The following is a 19,427-nucleotide window of genomic DNA, read 5'->3' on the forward strand; positions in this document are numbered from 1 at the left end:
CAAATCATTTCTCCTTACGGTCTACACACATTTCTTATAATGTAAATTCTGAAAACTTTATTGCTTGGTTTTTAACAAATATCCAGGACTATTCAGAACCTGTAGTCTTTTTCCACGACTTTCCAGTCCTGGAAAATGTCAAAATAAAGTTCCATAACGTTCCAGGTTTTCCAGGACCAGTACGAATCCTGCTTACTTATATTAGGTCCATTTCAAAGAAATTGGTCTCACTTATTGTTTTCACAAGACAAGACCTTGATTTCCTTACCTGAGGAGGTACCTTTTTGGGTTGCAGACTGAATTAACAAAAGGGAAAACCCCATTATTCTGATTTGGAGATCCACCTTGATTAGAAGAAAACTTATCACTCCTCGCTACAATTTCACAGTCATTTCTAAATTTCATCTTTAGATGTCAAATGAAGCTTAAGTCATGCCCAGATTTAGGTTTCCTGTCAAGGTGTAACTGAACATGCCATCTTTGTCTGATGGAATTCCTACCCACCTCCTTAGAGCTCGCAATTCCAGGCACAAATTTACAAGGGAAACTTAAGTTTTCTTCATTATATGAACTACAGTAACTGAAAAATTGTTAAAATTCTAAAATATTATAACCAAACCATGATAATTATCACCAACTTTGTACGTTAAATTGTACCTGGCTTTCTCCCTCTATAAACCACCTCTCCATTCCAAGGCAATGGCCACCTTGTACTATTACAGTATCTCTGTGAATGCAAGATGATAAATTAGTTAAATGTTGTAATCTTGTGACTGGGTATGATTTCACATCATCTTGATATAGCAGATGGCGATACTTTCAGAAAAACTGCTTTACCATTATAATCACCTCTCGCGGGTTGATTACAGGAAAATATGAAGTAATTCTCGACCAATCAGGGAGCACGTCTCCACGATCATCTATGTTATTATACAAAGATAAGATCATGGGTAACAGTTATGCGTTTACTTGAAGATGATGGTTCTGTCTTCAGTTTGAACATCTTCATCTATGTCATCTGACATCTCAGCTTCAACTTCACTTTCTCCTTCTGAACTAATTTCGATTTCCTCTTCTTCCTCTTCGCCATCCTTCTCCTCTTCCTTAGCTTTGGGAGACATCGGTTAGAAATAAAATTGAGAGCGTTAACAAAAGGCAAGGTGCCACATTTACAACTCTATGCAAACTAAGAAACTATGCATCTGTGCAAGAAGAAAGACGAGATCCTAGACAGCGTGATTCGTGTTAAGATTTCTCTTTCAGATCTTCGAGTTTAAAAGAAATTCAAATTCTACACAGTTTCATTACCTCTTGGTCTTATTATAGCTCCTGGATGTTTCCCAGTTTCATTCAGCGCCTGTAGAAAAAAAACACAACAATTGAAGACAGAAACTTAGAAACCACAGGTATCTACATTTTTAGGATAGTTCGTGGCTCTGTTTGCCTCGGTAAATCACAAATCAAAAAGGTTTATGTTTATAACAATATCACAATAAATGTGCAAGCAAATCTGTTGGCAGTATTAGTGTCCAATCGAGAGGATTCGTCGTCAGTGGTAGCTAGAACGTATGAAAACAGATAACAAAGCGAAACATGACAAAAACATACATCGAATGATGGGATTAACTCTCTAACTCCCAAATTTCCATATTAAGAGGATTAGTAGTTGATCCAAAAGCAAATTATCCGAACTAACATCTTAAGGATTGATTGGTGGGTCTTGGGAGTAAAAAAGTCAGACGTCGTGTGTGCAAAGTGAATGGAAAACAGCCGATACAACTACGGCTGCTTGGATAACAAACAAGTTCAACATTTATACTTTCCTTGATAAACAAGGCGTGATCCTACCTGTAATGCATTTTTGTAAAGTTTCTCACTCGTGTCATCTCCAATGGACGATGCCAGCTCCTTGAGTTTACGGAGATGCTTTTTCATTTCAGAGTCCTTCATCTCAGCATGCTTCATCTCCCATATTTCTTCATAAAAGCTCAATGCCTCTTGTCCATATCTTCTATGCATGTTACCTTTCTTAAGTTCCTGACATAGATTGAGAATTCCCTCGATTGTTTCCTTCCTTTCAACGCCGATCTTCTCCGTTTTTTCTTTGCTTTTCCCTTCTTCCCACTGCCCTCACCACGAAGCCAGCAATCTCTCTCGGAATTCCATGATTGATCCTTCCTGTCCTATCTCTTTGTAAAGTTCTTCTACCTTAGCTTTCAATGATGCTTTATCCAGTCCTTCCTCTTTGTTTCCAAGGAAACCCACTCTCTCCAGACACATTTTGTACACAGCCACCTTCGCCATTTTGTATTTCGTCACCAGCTTCCCTTGTTCATGAAGTTGAGAAGAGAGCTCCACCATCTCGTCCAAGAGATTGTCTCTTTCACTCAGTATGATACAGAGAGCATCATTATCAGTTTCCAAATCAAACTCTTCTTGAAACTCTTTCTCGTTGGCATTGCACCTTGCCTCGTAGAACCGAAGCTGTCCCTTTTGTACAACAACTTTGTCTTTCTCATCATCAGCAAGGTCACTCAGGGCATCAACGATGCCTTTGTTATACTCATTGAATGTGAATTGTGGAGAAGCTTTCTGTTCTTCCCAGAAACGTTGACAAAACTCGAAGGCCTCTTTTCGAAATGATTTCTTCCGTCTTCCACTCTTTGTCCAATCACACATATCTTCCACACCTGTGATAATCTTTCGCCACACCTCACTGTGGTTTCCCACGCCAAGTTTCTTTTCCATATCCCATGCATCAAGAAATAGATTCAAAGCTTCTTTTGGATGTTTAAGATTGGCTTGAAGGACCCCTTGTTGAAAAATGCTTCGCACAGTCTGTGGGTGATCTCCAAGAAGCTTCTTCCTTATACTGTAAGCCCTCTCTGAAGGTTCAATTGCCTCTTCATATTTCTCTTGAAACATGAGTGCATTAGCGAGATTTCTTTGGAAATGTACCTCGTCCCAATAACCTGAAAGTTTATGTTCTTCCAGTAGACTCAGTGCATTCCTGTAACATTCCTCTGCCTTTGCATAATCTTCCAGGCCCTCATAAGCAGTTCCAATCTGATTCTTGTACATTGGCATGTCTAAGTGGTTCTCAGAGCCGGCTAATTTCTCTTGCATCTTATAGGCTTTTTCATAGAACTCCAGTGCTTTCCTGGGCTGATCTAAAGCAAAAAAGGTGTTTCCAATAGCATTGTAGCACCTTGCAAGATCAGAATGCTCCTTTAGAAGTGGTTCAGAGAAAGTTAAGGACAACTCCAGACTTGCTATTGCTTTCTTATAGTCTCTGTTTCTATAGAGGATTTCACCTTCAGTATGCAAGTAAAGCCCCTTGGTGAGCTCAAAGGATTCACCAGTTTGATATTCAACTTTCACTAGAGAATTCAGAGCTTCCCTCAATGTTTCATATCCTCTCTCTGTTCCATCAACATCTGCAACTTGCCTGGCTTCCCAGAATTCAACTGCGCTCGGCTAAGGGAACCTATACAAAGATGAAGATTGATGAACAGAAATCACAGCTGATGAACAGTACTCAGTATCAACAAAATGTAAATTACCAGAAGACCTATTGTTTTTCTTTTTGGTTTGTTTGTTTTCTTCTTTTTTAATATTTTTTTCCTTGCTATTTTATTCTCAAAGTAGTTCCTGACTAATTTCTCAGTTTACTTGTAGAATCAAATAAGCAATGGTGGTAGGACTTTAAGGAGTAAATGTTTGAATAATTTCAGCTTGGGTGACTGCACAGGGCAGGGCTGGCTTGAAAATATAGACAAGATTACCTCTGTACTTCACAACACAAAATTCCAATTGACTGTAACAATGGCAAAGCACCAAAAAACTGACACATAAAATATCTGCAGATGTCATGAATGGTACCTTATTCAATAAATCAGCCTAGAGCTCAACAGCAGTCCAATAGTCTAATTTCAAATCAAGCCTGGGCCTGAGCCTGTTCACTTAAGATTTTCCTTGAGTTCTATTGGCAAGCATTTGTAAGGTAGTCAAACTTCATTGGTTAGTAGCATTTAGGGCTGAATTTTCATTGGTTGTTTTGGACAAGTAAAAAATCTGACATTTTGGTGGGATGACTGAATACAGTTCATAGTCTGAAAGTAGCTCTGACAAACTATAATTTTACATGCATTGTAGCGGACGGAGGGATCTAGAGACATTCCATCATTGCTCCGAACGCGATATTTAGATAGGACTTTATACTGAAACCAAGTAAGCCACTCGTATCGATCAAAGCTCCTTAATTTTTTGATTTACTTGATTACGTAAAAACTGAAAGGATAATTACAACAAAACCTATTACTATAATTCGCACAGAACATCGATTGTGCAATAGCAACGCAAAAGGGGGCGTATCACGGTACTAGAAATTCACAAAATAACACTAATCACGAGCAATAATATAAGAGAGATACTATAACTAAATAGATTAATACAAATTACAACTACAAATCATACCTCTTTCTCCAATCTTAACTCTTTTCTTTAGGTTTCTTTCGAGTAATCAACGCTACTATATTCCCACGTGTTATCTCGTCGCTCGATTAAGAAAACTGATCTGCTGAGCTATTTGCATCTCATAACCCAACGGAAGTTACACAATCATGGTTAACTATTACACATTAATCATTACATGCATATATATAGACCTATTGCACTGTCCTAATTACTAAATTATACTGACAGTTTAAATGGCCAGTTGTCATCACATAACATCCCTGGATGGCAGAAAGCCTCAACTTAAGTTATTATGGACAGGAAATGCTGATGTTGGGGTTCAGATAATGCCAAAAATGTTCAGGAAGGTGGTTATAAAATAGGAATGCCCACGAAAAAATAATATTCATACCCTCCATTTACAAAAGATATAATAACTCCATACAACCCAAATGTAAAGGGCATCACTAGAGTATAATGGCCAGTATCTGGCAGTATGGACTGATCACAGCCCCTTTTGTACGGAAATGACAAGGACCAATGTTCTCCAGTGAGGCTCAACCGTGTGAGGTAAGTAAGTACTGTAGTTTATTATACAACAATTGGACCAAAGTTGCTTATCTTGAATTGGACACCTTTTTGAAAGAAAAATACATGGCTCACAACTGTTTCTGTAGAAATAGTCCATATGAAAAAATGCCAACCAATTGAGAACCAATCAGAACTCTCAGATTTACCTCCAGACTATATTGCCATATAATAAACTGAGGTAACTGTTGTAATTAATTTAAACTAAGCTGTTTCAAAGAGACATCTTCAATGTCTCCCTTGACCAAGGAAAAGCTATCATTGGATTTGAACAATCAGATGTAACACAAAGAAGTTTCAGTGCCTCTCACCTGTTTTTCCATCATCTTTGCACATACCAGCCCAGCCATGAAACACCTTGATAAGTTGTTTATCATTCAGCATTGCAATGAAAAGAGATGCGATCAAAGCATTCTCATGGAATTCACCTGAACACTGAAATAATCTGGTTGTAAGGAGATATCAACAGTGAACTCAAAGTCTCCTCTGTCTTTTTCAAACAAATGAAATGCTCTGACATAGTCTGGCTCAATGAGTTTGGCAATTTTCTCAATCCTGGACATAAAGAGTCTGTAATAGCGTGCTTTTGCCTCTAGATAAGGAGCAAGAAGATCTTCCTGATTCTTGATACTGTCAGCATACTTCTGTAAGAGAGGGTGAATGTCATATTCCCTTTCTTTTGCTTCTTCATCAACAACAAAAATTATTCGGCTGGCTACAAGACCCTCTAACTGAACGATGGCCTCTGTTAGGTCAATATCAAGAACTTTGGCAGCTTTTGACACAGAGAAAGGCCCATGGAACAAGGAAATCACTACTGCAGATAACTTTAATCTTTCTGTGGAAAGTGTATTAAACATTAAACTGATTGCAGATATCTGATTGACATCCATTCCTTCTTCTTCAAAACTAACAGCCCTTTCTCTAATGTCCTCCTCCACTTTTGATGTTTTCAGAGCAGAGGCAACATCTGCGATGAGTTCTCCTGGAGATTTTCGCTCTTGTTGCAAAATAGCTGCCAGTCCTTTTAGAAGAAGGGGGAATCCTTTTGCGATACTGATTAAATCATCCTTCTGCTCGGGTTTAACATCTGTCATTCCCTTTGGAATAACAAGTTTCTCTGAAAAAGCCCGTTTTAGAGAGCCCACTTCAAAATCATCCACTATTTTGGGACCTTTCAGCTCAGCCCTAGAGGTGAGTAGCAACTTTAAAGGGGATCGGTTTCCTTTGCTTTCTGAGAGCATTGCTAAAAATTCTGTGAAAGCTTTTTTCAAGTTTTTCCCTTCTTTACCTTTTCCTGCAGTAAAGTGGTCTACATTGTCCAGCATAAACAGAACTGCATGTTTCTCTCCTTCTAGTTCTTCAACCTTCTCTAGAATTTTGGTAACAACATAATTTTGATCAACATGACCAACTGGCACTACAAGTTCGAGAGAATGTAGCATTTTGTAATAGATCGCTCTCATATCCTTTGTTTCTCTTAAATCAAAAACACGATAAATTCCTCGCCACTGTGAGCAAACTTCGGTGGCAAGCTTTATCTTTCCAACACCTGACGACCCAAACAAGTTTAGTACTCCGGTATCTTTCGAATCCAATTTTTTGTTAATTTTCTTGTTTTCTTCGCTCCGTCCTTGAAATTCCTTCTCTGGATCAGCTTTAATCGGACGGGAGGCCTTAAAGCGATCTATATCTTTCTTAATGAGTTCCTCGTTGTTCGATTTCGGGGCAATGACATCTTGGAATAGTGTGAGTTTATTGTCAGATACATACCCATTCTTCTCAAGAAGATGTAAACCTTCCAACAGACCACGATCTTCCAGCAAATGGAATTTCCCTCCGTAATTATTTTTTAAAGATTTCAGAAAATTTTCTGATTCTACAGGATTTAGCCTAGAAGAAACGTCCTTAAAAAGTTGTTGTAAACCTGGCGCATTCTCGATACCAAGTGCCGCCATTCTTGTTACATTTCAATTAGGATACTGCTGACCACTCTACATGTGGATAAGTCACGCGATCTCATCACGCTTACCCGGAAGTAAGTACAACCTGAAGCGTCCCAAGCTCACGTCGCGAGGAAAAATGAAGGATTACTTCTTGAAAGTGTCACGCGTTGTGTGACGCGGTTTTAAGTTACGCGTGGAACCGTAAGTGCGCTAAAGAAAGAATAGTATAGGCAACGAAATATGGTCCGTATATAAGAACGATCCTTCGCAGTAAAGCACTATTTGAGCAATAGTGGAAATCAGACCTGAAAAAAATTTCAGGCCTGTACGGGATTCGAACCACTGACCTCTGCGATACTAGTGCAGCGCTCTACCAATTGAGCTAACAAGCCAACTGGGAGCAGGCCATCAAATTAATTCGATATAAACCTGAAATTTTTTTCAGGTCTGATTTCCACTATTGCTCAAATAGTGCTTTACTGCGAAGGATCGTTCTTATATACGTCTCATAACCGCAGTTCACTCATATGTTTCATATGTTTGTTGTTGTTCGATTTATCATCTACGGGTTTATATCGAATTAATTTGATGGCCTGCTCCCAGTTGGCTTGTTAGCTCAATTGGTAGAGCGCTGCACTAGTATCGCAGAGGTCAGTGGTTCGAATCCCGTACAGGCCTGAAATTTTTTTCAGGTCTGATTTCCACTATTGCTCAAATAGTGCTTTACTGCGAAGGATCGTTCTTATATACGTCTCATAACCGCAGTTCACTCATATGTTTCATATGTTTGTTGTTGTTCGAAATATGGTCCATTTACAACATTAAACATTCCGAAATATGAACATTTTACAAATAAAGATTGATAAAACTGACCCACTTCTTGTGTGTCCGTTGTGTTTATCGACGATTTTCGCCGTTTTGGGCTTGCTTTGCCATCAATTTTTTTCTTGTTATCAGACGAAGTCAAGGCTGTACACAACGATTTTGACCGTGGTAGGGTCGATTTATGTACAATGCTTACCCCACTAGCACAGTAACACCTCGCTTTAATCTATTTCTTCGAATAAGCCCCCACGATCTATCAAGTATTCTCTCCCAAATAAGCGCCCATCCCCCACGAAAAAATGATTCCTTAGAGAAAGCATGAACAAAGCAATTGATTTAGACACATTTTCCAGTATAGTCATGTGACGGTTTTTCACCCCTGACTTTCATAAGTAGCCGTCAGTACTTATCGCCGATGGGGGGAGGGGGGGGAGAGGGGGAGGAAGGAGGATGACATGGTTTGCAGGTCAAATAGCTCTTTTTAACTGATACGTTTGTCTTCTTATTAGAATGTTCAGTCATCTTTGACCGAGTCACCAGCCCCAACCCCAATAAACAAAAACAAACTAACTAACAAATGAAATAAATCTAGGAGGATACTATGAGGACGGATACAATACCTGAACGATCACTATAACGAACGTGCAGATGCTACTCAGTTCTAACCCGATGAACGTGAACTTGTCGATTGCCCTTTTTTTTATACCGACAATTGTCATGTTCGTGTAAATGTTTTTCTTGTTTTGGCTTGTTTTGCCGGCCTCGGTTTTTCTTTTTTTTAAGCGGTACGGTCAAATGTAAACCAGACCACGGAGGGTGAGTAGATCGTGACTGTAAGTCTACTGTAAGCCTGCAAGCTGGCTCATGCGTGTTTAACCAAATAGGAAGGAAGGTTAGTAAACTCACCACAGAAAAAGTGGGCTTGTGAACTGCTGGCCGTAACTGATTTAAGGGGGTGTCCTATTTTCTCTTAGACTGAGCCCGGGATCGCACCGATCGTGGAGTCGTAGAGTAAGTTCTTCACTGTGTTCGTTTAATCAAGAATGGAGTGAGGGCTGGTAACTTCGCTACAGATTACGCAAACCTGTGAGCTGCAACACCAGCTGCATTGGAGGCTGACTTGATTAGGCTGAGTGGGGCTCAACACGGGAGTGCGCACAAAAGGAGAGATCTAGCTCTACTGAAAATTACTCATAAAGCCCTCTACGATGATGTCTAGCCTGATTACTTACGCCTTAAATTCCGTACAGTCAACGCCTATAATTTAAGATCTCTTGAAGCCCCAAAGTTGGCTATTCCAACTGAAAGCGGCACTTTTCAGGACTCAGCAGCGAGATTGTTTAATACTTGAACTGACAGCTTAAGGCAAGAGCCTGATTATAACAATTTCGTTAGGTTAGCGAAAAAGCTCAGAGTAAGCATATCACTGAATATCATTATTGATTTTAACCATGCCGTTTATTTTTTTTTAACTGTACATATCTTATTGTCATCATTTTTTTATTTTTGGTTTGATTTTTCTTTGTAATAATATACTGTAGCTAGGTCATTAGTAGGCGAAGAGCCACCTTGTGGAAGTACTACTAATAAAGTAGTTATGATCATCATTATTATTATTATTATTATTATTATTATTATTATAAATGACAGTGAAAGCAATGAGCGAGTGATGGAGTCGTGGGCGAGCGAAAGTGAAGCGATTTGGAGAATTGACTATTAGCTGTTTCAAACTAAACTATTAGAAACAAAAAACGCATCGTAAGGACACAAACATGACAGAAACACATGTCGCAGAAACATGATTTTTTTGTATTTGAAGTATAATCAAAGGACAGCATAGAAAGATCAGAAGGATCAAAATGCATAATACAAAGGGCTCATTTAGAAGCCACAATATTTGAAAAAGTCAATCAACTCGACAAACAATTTGTTTATCAAAATGTAAGAAGCGAAGTTCCACTGCCATGGCGATAGGTTATCAAAATTGTGGGAAGGATGGGTAAAGGAGACACGCTAACCCATTCATTTCCGAGATCTCATCAGTAATTCTCCCTGCCGTTTGCCATACATGATGCTGCCACGGGGAATAGTCCTTTTCACAGTTGTGGGCTTGGTGGCCAAGCCTTTGAACAGGAGTGAGGCTTAAGGTGACCTTGTTATGATAGAGATGTTGCTGCTTTTCAAATGCAAATTACTTTGTTATCATGCTAACTAGATACAGGTCTCTATCACAACAGGGTCACCCTTAGCCTCACTCCTGTTCAAAGGGACTATTTGGTATTGGATCAACTAATAGTCTATTTTACAGCCGTGCGCGTGTGCGGGTTACCAAGCCTTTTGACGGGACTGAGGCTAGGGATGACATTGTGTTCTCATGGTTCCTTTATTAACCCAGAGGTTATAGTTGTGACCAATAGTCCATTTTACAGTTGTGCGCTTGGTTGCCAAGCCTTTTAACGGGACTGAGGCTAGGGATGACATTGTGTTCTCATGGTTCCTTTATTAACCCAGAGGTTATAGTTGTGACCAATAGTCCATTTTACAGTTGTGTGCTTGGTTGCCAAGCCTTTTAACGGGACTGAGGCTAGGGATGACATTGTGTTCTCATGGTTCCTTTATTAACCCAGAGGTTATAGTTGTGACCAATAGTCCATTTTACAGTTGTGTGCTTGGTTGCCAAGCCTTTGAATGGGAGTGAGGCTAGAGATGACCTTGTTATGGTACAAACTTTGCTGCCTTTTAAATGTAAATCACTTTGTTATCATGCTAACTAGATACAGGTCTCTATCACGACAAGGTCACTTTCAGCCTCGCTCCAAATCAAAGGCTTGGCAACTAAGTACACAACTGTAAAATGGCCTATTCCCTGATTGATATTTTTCTTTATTCTCATCACTTGTCTGTTTGATATTGTCTTGATATTGTAAGGAGAAATTCTGTCTTGGTCACTCATGAATGAGAGGTAAAGGGTTAAGGAGCAGCGTGACCTTCAGAGAGCCAACAATCGAGGTTCCTTCGAAAACAACCCACAGTACAAATGCATATAAACATGTTATTGTAATATTTCAAACCTCTTTAAAAAAATGGTCAATTGCATTAGATAAAATTTATGTGCATATTTACGAAAGTTCATTGTCAGTTTTCTTTCGTTAAACTAATTTTTCTTTCTTGTGAAATAAACGTACAGTTTGTATCGTGAATTACAAGTCCTAAGTACAAAAAATAAAATCAACAAATTAAATAAAAAATTATGTAATAAATCTATCGACATTCATAATTAATTATTTATTTGAATAATTAATTATTAATAATAATAATAATTATTAATTATTCAAACATACAGTTTGTATCGTGAATTACAAGTCCTAAGTACAAAAAATAAAATCAACAAATTAAATAAAAAATTATGTAATAAATCTATCGACATTCATAATTAATTATTGTTTTGAATAATTAATTATTAATAATAATAATAATTATTAATTATTCAAACGTACAGTTTGTATCGTGAATTACAAGTCCTAACTACAAAAAATAAAAGAAACAAATTAAATAAAAAATTATGTAATAAATCTATCGACATTCATTGTGAGTTTTGCTCTATAAATAATATCTTTTCTTTGCACACTCTATACAATGGGTTAATTAAGAGGTATAGTTTGGAATTATATTTTGAGCCTAAAGGATGAATGAAAATTGGAGGTAATAGTAGGATGATGGTAAGAAACGGTGAAAAAAAAAACAGGAATAGAGTGAAGTAAAGCAGGTTGAAGGAGGATAGAAAGAGAAAAGGTTTGTTCTTGCTAGAATCCCATAGTCGAATAAAATCTCGCATTAAAGGCTAGGTCTAATTAAGGCTAAGTGATATTGTCTCGCATCTACATATAAATAACAACTTTGTTCTCTTTTTTTCTTGTATAATTAAATTTTGCGAGTCAAGGAAAATCCATTACCCGACTCGTAAATTCCGCGTTAAATTGCACGCGAAAACTGATATCGCACTCATCGTTTCACGTTTCGTGCGATATCGGTTTCGCGTGCAATTTAAGGCGGGGATCATGCGTCGGGTAATGAGTTTTCCCCATAGTATAGAGCGGTGATGGCAATTACCGCACCTAACTACGTGCGCTATGATAGGTCAATTTAACGGGCCATCTTTCGCTCTAAGCCCGGTAAATTCCAAAGTTTGTTTTAACTGAGATTTTTACCCTCTATTTGAGCCAACAAATTTAAAAGATATCTCGCAAATCCCGTTTTCTCAGCCCGCACTTTTAGTTACAACATCTCGTTTTTTTCTACGCTTCGCGCTTGAGCCATAACACTGACGGAAAAAGCTCAGTCCGTGACTCACAGTACAAACCTCGAATTCGGTTAATAAGAAACATGTCTAAGTTATGTACGGTTTTAAGCCATAACACAAACGGAAAAAGCTCAGTCCGTGACTCACAGTACAAACCTCGAATTCGGTTAATAAGAAACATGTCTAAGTTATGTACGGTTTTAAGCCATAAATTGCCTGATATGTTCTTTAAACAGTCAGGAAATTGTAGAATCCGTTTTTATGTCAATTTACATGTTGGCCGCTGCGATAGTGGCGACAATTTGCACAATTTGACGATTATCTTACAGATTCGATTATTTTAAACTTGTGCAGCTTGTTACAGAGAAACAGTTCTGTCAAAGAAAAAAAGATTTTTCTATAAAAACTACCCTTACCACAGAAACTGGCAAACATACATCCGCCACGGTTGCAGTAACTTGTCGCGTAGTCTTCTTCGACCTTATTCAAAATAATATTACAGCTTCACAAGGTGCAAATTCTGTTGCACAGTGATGTGAAAAAAGAGCACTTGCATTCAACCTCGTATCCTCTCCAACGTCATTTTTGTAACACAGATCATTCTCTCTCTTCTGGAGGCATATTTTTACTGGTTACAAGGCCAAGTTCTCTCATTATATGCCAGTTCACATTACCATACCCCATGTTCGTTAAACACAGCATTAACTCTCTACTTGTAGCATCAGGTCCATTGTTCTGACGCCAAATTTCTAGCGCTGCCCTACAGCGCTCTTGGCTATCCTCCTCTTCTTCTTGAACATTGGCAATAACATATTGCTTGATCTTCAATTTACTGGCGAGTTTCTTCCACCATGAACCTGTTCTCAGTCTCTCGGCGACCGCATTAAGCACACCTTCAGTGGGCGGTTCCATAATCAGAGCTTTAGCTGAGGAAAACAGGTACAAAGGAGTAGAGTCAGAGACCGGTTATTATTCATCGTCTGGGGAGAGAGGGGGGTGGTTGTGTCACAAAAAAAAATTCACCTGATCCTCCCCAAGGCTCTCTAGAATTCTTATGATACCCCAGTTAATTGGCGCTCAATTTTATATAGCCCTCACTTTTTACTGTGCCGGTGACGACCGACCCCCCCCCCCGCCCACTCCATTCCCATGAAACCATGTGATCCCCACAGATCCACCTTTCCCCCACCCCCACCCCAGCGGTAAAATATAGTATCCGGCCCTTTATATCGAACGCTGACCATGTAGTTTTGCTGGCTCTCTCGAGTTTAAGGCAGTGTCTTCGTCAGTCTTAAATTATATTAGTGTACATGTATCAATGATATTTTTCTCTCGACACCGAATAACCAATACCTCGAACTATCAAGATCTCAACTGGAGTTCTGTCTTTTACATTCAGAGATGAATGACCGATTTCCGAGATCGGATGACAGCTTGAGTTCAACTTTGGACTGACAATCACACATTTTCGTTCAACGTCATGTTTGTCGCAAACAACACGGGGTAGCTAAACATATTTCTCTGAAATTCTGGCACTGACGTCACTCAAACTTGGCTTCTTTTTGATTGCCTAGGGTTTGCTTAGAATGCAGAGTTGAGTTACATGTAAGGTCATGTAACGGTCAAACACTTGCTGGTGAAGCAAAAAGTTGGATGGAAAAGGTTTCATCGGGAGCAAACGTGCGAGGTCATTTGCAGTCAAACTAAGTGAGGCGTACCCCTCAGGATTTCATTAATGATTTGATTAATTGAATATTGAACCCGCGAATCATTTCAGGAGCGAAATAACGAATTGAATATTTGAACATGGAACCCGCTAACCGTTTCAAGAATGCAATAATGGATTGATTATTTGAATATTGAACCCGATAGCCGTATTCGTTTTAAAAAGGCGCGGATCATTGTTGAAATCAGAAGTCCATTTCTGATTGGATTTTGCGAACACGTGATGATGTATCGGTACCATTTCAACAAGGCGTCAGACTTGGCGGGAAAGGTGAGTTCGAGTATTGTGTGGAACTTCTTGTAAATGTTGTAAATGGAATGTTATCGAGAGCTTTTTTTCGCCTATTTACATCTTAACGAACTTGTAGAAATTCTTGTATGTATTCATCATTGTCGAAAAAATAGTTTACGGGCGAAGCCATCGCAAGACTTTTTTTATTTCGTTAATATTTGCGATCGACTGTTTTCGCAGTGTTTATACAGTACAGTTTGTTCGTTTTCAGGATTCCTCGTCAAATAGAACAATCTTATTAGACTTCAGAAATGGACTTCTAATTTGAACAATGATCCGCACCTTTTCAAAACAGATACGGCTTTTGGGTTCAATATTCAAATAACCAATCCATTATTGCATTCGCGAAACGGCTAGCGGGTTCAATAATCAAATAATCAATTCATTATTGCATTCTTGAAACGACTGGCGGGTTCAATATCCAAATGATCAATTCATTAATGTGATCTTGAGGGGTACGCTTCACTTAGTTTGACTGTAAAAGCAATTTGAAAGAGGAGTTTTAACCGATCAAACATGCTCTTCCAACATAATGTTGCACGGAAGATTCTCTAGTTCAGACATTATTTTGAAATTTAGCAAAAAAAGAGAGAAACTTTCAACTTTACGCCGCATAGCCTGATTTCAAATCAAAAATAACCATCCCAAGTCAGAAGCTGAAGTGAGAATTGTTTCATTCTTTTTGTTGAAGCCTCGTTTTGGATTCTTCTACGAATTTGGCATTTCTGCGCAGACATTGAAAACTTCTAGAAAGTAAAATCTTAGAAGGAACGGAAAGAGCGAACTATTTTCGTTCTATGAAACGTGGAAGTGGTTCTGAGAACTTCACTAAAAATTTACCTTTCAAGAGATGATCTCCAATGTGTTTGGTTCCCTCACTTTTTTGCAAAAATTCAACAATCTTTTCAAAGCACTTTTGTTGGTCATCTGGTGGTAGGCTCGCCAGGGCTTTGTAAAAACTACATCGAGTTTGTCCGTCGTTGTTCCTTTCATAATGACTTCGATAAATATTCCCGTAGTTTATTTCTTCTAACACTCCGCTACAGGCTGCTAGGACTTCCCTAAGTGGAGCATCGTGAAGGATGCTGTTGTCATCCAAAGGAACTCCAAAAAAATCCACGGGTGTGTTCTGCAAAAAAAAAAATTGGGTTTCATTATACATTATAAGGCCTTACAGTAGCATGAAAAACGCCATTTACTAGATAAGCATCGCGTGGAAAAAAATCTTAGTTTATTCCGTTAGAGTGTCTCATAATAAAGATTCCTCTCCTTTGTTGGGAAAGTAAATGGATTAAGAGTGATTTTGCAAAGGAGGATTTTCCAACGGAGTTGACTTAAAAAGTCACCCACGACCACATTCAATGGACTTCAGTTTCTGTTCATCATTTACTTTCCAAAAAGAGCCGGGGTCTGTGCAGACGATTGCGATTCGCATCTTAAGACCTTCGATGCTGCGTGCCCATCCGTCTCCGCCCACTCATTCGGACTCATCAAGTCAGTTAGACGGTCCAAGCTACGTCTTTCAAACGTTTACCTCAATGTCTATTTTTCGAGGGGGGAGATCCATTTCTAGTTGGCACAGTTTATTGTCTGGCCTCTTTTCTCTGCTCTTGTAGAACTCTATTTTTAGCCATCCTTTGTCGACAACATGCACCCTTAAATTCTTCTTTATAGAATCGTCCTTTTCAAACCTGTAAGGAAATGAGACAATTTCTTGACATATGAGGAGGATTTAAGGAAAATCCTCTCTTAGAGCAATAAAAAGCTGATTTTCCTAAATTTGTTTTGGGAGATAAGTGGATCAAAAGCTGCGGAAAATTTTGAGCGGTAATTGACGGACAAATAACGGCTTCAATAAAGCTGTACTATCGCTGAAGTCTTGCGTTTTTTATATGGCCGTCACGAATCGAACATCAGTGATGCTCCACCGTAACGTAAGAGTAACTTACCAAAAACAGTGATAAGCGCACATTTTAAGCAAGGATAACGCTTTTTGAACTCCTCGCAAAAATATCCAACACTTTACAAGCACTACTTCTACTACCAACAATATTTACAGAGGATATGTTTTATCACCAGTAACACGAAGTTAATTAGGGTGGTCCTCTATCTACGAACCCACCCATCCCACCCCAGGGGAGGACATCCATCACACAGTATACTCGTGCGTTGGAAATTAACGTCTACGTATGATGCACGATCCTCGCAGTAGATAGCGCTATTTTAGCAATAGCGAAAATCAGACCTGAAAAAAATCAGGCCTGCACGGGACTCGAACCACTGACTTCTGCGATACTAGTGCAACGCTCTACCAATTGAGCTAACAAGCCAACTGGGAGCAGGCCGTTAAGTTGATTCGTAATAAACCCGTGAAAGTGATAAATCAGATACAGTGAAATAAATGAAGTTCATATATTTTGAACTGCGGTATTAGATATGTATGATGCACGATCCTCGCAGTAGATAGCGCTATTTAAGCAATAGCGAAAATCAGACCTGAAAAAAATCAGGCCTGTACGGGACTCGAACCACTGACCTCTGCGATACTAGTGTAGCGCTCTACCAATTGAGCTAACAAGCCAACTGGGAGTAGGCCGTTAAGTTTTTTTTTGTTTTTGTTTTTGTTTTTTCAGGTCTGATTTTCGCTATTGCTTAAATAGCGCTATCTACTGCGAGGATCGTGCATCATACGTATCTAATACCGCAGTTCAAAATATATGAACTTCGTATATTTCACTGTATCTGACCAAATTAACGTCTCCTACCCCTAACCCTGCAGGAGACGGGACCTCCATTTATTCGTCCCTATCCGAGAAGACTAGAATATCTAACCATTTCTTGATGTTAAAGAAAGGCAGCATATTCTCCTTTTTTTTGTTAGACCTTGAGTGTTGGTCCGGCCGGGGCTCGAACCCTCAACCTTCCGCACAATGTCCAGCGCTCTATTCATTGAGCAAATCGGGAGGCAGTTAGCACTCCACAACTTGGACATAAGAGAGAAGCTTGATATCGTCTTCAACAAGCTTTATATGCTGCATCTTAAATCCCTAACATCTGATGGACTAACAGCCACTCGTCCAGATGAATTGGAACGTTCCGATTCAGTTTCGTTTCACCTAACAAAAGGACTGATTGGCTAACCAATTTTTAGGACTAATTTAAATGCACGACCCCATAAGCGCGAATCTTTAAACACTTATCTTGTTGAAATGTTGAAATAAAGTTGATGTTATGTTATGTTATGTTATGTTATATCCATATTTTTATTTTGTTCATATTTTTATTTTATTTTATTCTGTTATGTTATATCCATTTTTTATATTTTCTTTATTATTTCATTTCAAACCAGATGCTCAAGTTCCAGGCAAATCTTCCCTAAAGTCTTACCTGACAAAAAAATTTTCCAAATCCGCAACCTCGGCCGGATGAACCACACTCCCTGAAAGAAACACGTAAGCCTTTTCGCGTGGTACCATGTTGTCCCAAGCACTTTCTTCTTCTAACAACAATTTCTCTTCATCTTTAATGTGCATCCTTGTCGCGTTACTTGAACTGCAAAACACATTCAACAATCTTGTAGAACCTAACTCTGTATCTGCTAGTAGACAAGCTGTAAAAACGGCCACTTGGGATACATCTTCTGTGTTAAAGTTACGCGCTAATTCAATAATTGGTGACATGACGGGTTTAACGCACCAATCTATCCAGCCCCAAAGTCTGCAACGAAGCAACAATATGAGGTCAATCATAATTCTTCGCCTGAAGGGAGAAGGGGGGAGGGGGTGAGTAGAGATGGACGAGGGGAGAGGGGGCGGAGGAGTTGGGGGGGAATCACATAAGGAGTACATAGCGTTATGACAGAATCAAGTAGATTTTACTGTGACACAACAAAAATGGACCGGATCCCCCTACCTTCCCCTCCCCCTCCCCTCCCCTTCCCCTTCTCTCGCCTGGCGAGAAAGAATGACCTGTCCGTTAGTGTCTTCATTGTGGCTGACGAAATAAATTCACCTCCTCGCAATTTAAAACGTATACGATAATGAATGATAATTATAATCTTACTAATAACAATAACAATTGAAATAGTAAATACGATAGACGGAATAAAGAAATATAACAGAAGTAAAAGCAAAGTAAAGCTTGTGGTCATACAATAGGTGAATAATTAGTACTCCTGTCCATATGCGAACAAAATGTCTTCCCTTAACTGACGAATGGGACGAATTTATCCAGCTGCGATGGTGATAAAAACTCTAACATAGATTCGTGTGATGCCTTATAGCTACTGTAGTAAGTCAAATAAGATCAAGATACGGATGCTTGCGGGAAAATGAGCCACACTCTCAAAAAACACCAGTTGTACCATCGCTGACCTTGTGTTTCTAATTATAATCGGATCTGCTCTGATTGCCTTTGTTTAGTTTTGCTTTGAGTTCTTTTCGTTTCGATTTCGATGAAGTTTTTTCCAGTTGGGGAGCAAGGATAGCGCAGTGGTGAGAGCACTCGTCTCCCACCACTGTGGCCCGGGTTCGATTCCCAGACCTGGCGTCACATGCGGGTTGAGTTTGTTGTTGGTTCTCGTCCTTGCTCCGAGGGTTTTTCTCTGGGTTCTCCGGTTTTCCTCCCTCCGCAAAAACCAACATTCCAAATTCCAATTCGATCTGAAAACAGTGGACAAGGAAGAGCCACCCAGTGGAATGTCCATTGCTAAATTATTTATTATTTTTATTACTATTTATTTATTAGTAGTAGTATCGCTACCCTGGAGACTTACGTCACTTATCAAAGTCTTGTGAAAATTTAAAAGCAGATGGTTAATTTGGCATACCTCGAGAAGTGCTTCACACTGAATTTAACGACAGTGCCATCCAGCCATGGAGAGGAATCAGCGGTAATTTCAGTCCAATCTAGTTGGGTTCCATCAGATGGTAAAAACAAGACTCGAGCACGGGCTAATGACAGATCAGGGATACCCAATGATTGAGCGCCCTGCTCAGTGTCTCTCAAGGATAGCGGTAGCTGTACAGTGACTGGTTCCTGAAATTTGACCTCCTTGCTGCACTGAATACTTAATATCGGGCCGGCCAACATCTCCTTGTTTCTTAACTCTCTGCTGCGAAATTCTTGTATCTACAAGTGGTGGAGTAAAAAAAATTTTTTCTTGACGGTGAAGGTTACTGCCTCGGTGTCGTCTTTAGTAAGGTATTTCAGTAGTTGTGATTCTGGTAAGAAACTTCTCCAAGCCAGAAGGTTACTCTTTACTCTTTACTGAAACTTCTTACGGTGCCAATTTACA

The 19,427-nt window shown here is 39.2% G+C and overlaps 4 protein-coding genes across 4 annotated transcripts in view; all 4 read right to left on the minus strand.

Moving 5' to 3' along the window:
* The window catches only part of LOC148740443 (uncharacterized), a 35,150-nt gene extending 15,866 nt beyond the window's left edge, over positions 1–19,284 (minus strand). Inside the window, exons 1-3 of the mRNA XM_088750532.1 lie at positions 18,960–19,284; positions 17,519–17,848; positions 15,666–15,822 (exon numbers count right to left, since the gene is read on the minus strand). Of these exons, the coding sequence (XP_088606658.1) occupies positions 15,666–15,822; positions 17,519–17,848; positions 18,960–19,222 (750 nt within the window). The 5' untranslated portion in view covers positions 19,223–19,284. The remainder of the gene's footprint in view (positions 1–15,665; positions 15,823–17,518; positions 17,849–18,959) is intronic.
* Positions 918–2,019, minus strand: LOC148740444 (uncharacterized). The gene is made up of 3 exons (XM_088750641.1): positions 1,849–2,019; positions 1,309–1,357; positions 918–1,108 (listed from the first exon to the last, which is right to left on the minus strand). Exons 1-3 carry the CDS (start codon positions 2,017–2,019, stop codon positions 966–968), a joined length of 363 nt encoding a protein of 120 aa, XP_088606767.1. The 3' UTR covers positions 918–965.
* On the minus strand, positions 2,131–6,265 carry LOC148740445 (uncharacterized). The gene is made up of 2 exons (XM_088750553.1): positions 5,355–6,265; positions 2,131–3,487 (listed from the first exon to the last, which is right to left on the minus strand). Exon 2 carries the CDS (start codon positions 3,124–3,126, stop codon positions 2,131–2,133), a length of 996 nt encoding a protein of 331 aa, XP_088606679.1. The 5' UTR covers positions 3,127–3,487; positions 5,355–6,265.
* Positions 10,853–15,638, minus strand: LOC148740446 (uncharacterized). The gene is made up of 2 exons (XM_088750615.1): positions 14,972–15,638; positions 10,853–13,040 (listed from the first exon to the last, which is right to left on the minus strand). The coding sequence occupies exons 1-2, from the start codon at positions 15,291–15,293 to the stop codon at positions 12,712–12,714; spliced, it is 651 nt and encodes a 216-aa protein (XP_088606741.1). The 5' UTR covers positions 15,294–15,638; the 3' UTR covers positions 10,853–12,711.
* Positions 19,285–19,427: the final 143 nt, after the last annotated feature.

This window comes from Stylophora pistillata, chromosome 2 (assembly GCF_964205215.1).
Source record: "Stylophora pistillata chromosome 2, jaStyPist1.2, whole genome shotgun sequence".
In the NCBI taxonomy this organism is placed as follows: Eukaryota; Metazoa; Cnidaria; class Anthozoa; order Scleractinia; family Pocilloporidae; genus Stylophora; species Stylophora pistillata.

Excerpts from the sequence above, each read along its gene's own strand:
- LOC148740444 (XM_088750641.1), bottom strand. The coding sequence starts at position 2,019 with ATGCATAGAAGATATGGACAAGAGGCATTGAGCTTTTATGAAGAAATA. Across the intron at positions 1,358-1,848 it reads TTTACAAAAATGCATTACAG|GCGCTGAATGAAACTGGGAA; the intron begins GTAGGATCACGC and ends TTTTTTCTACAG. Across the intron at positions 1,109-1,308 it reads AGCTATAATAAGACCAAGAG|CTAAGGAAGAGGAGAAGGAT; the intron begins GTAATGAAACTG and ends TGTCTCCCAAAG.
- LOC148740445 (XM_088750553.1), bottom strand. The coding sequence starts at position 3,126 with ATGCAAGAGAAATTAGCCGGCTCTGAGAACCACTTAGACATGCCAATG.
- LOC148740446 (XM_088750615.1), bottom strand. The coding sequence starts at position 15,293 with ATGTATAATGAAACCCAATTTTTTTTTTTGCAGAACACACCCGTGGAT. Across the intron at positions 13,041-14,971 it reads TGGAGATCATCTCTTGAAAG|CTAAAGCTCTGATTATGGAA; the intron begins GTAAATTTTTAG and ends TGTTTTCCTCAG.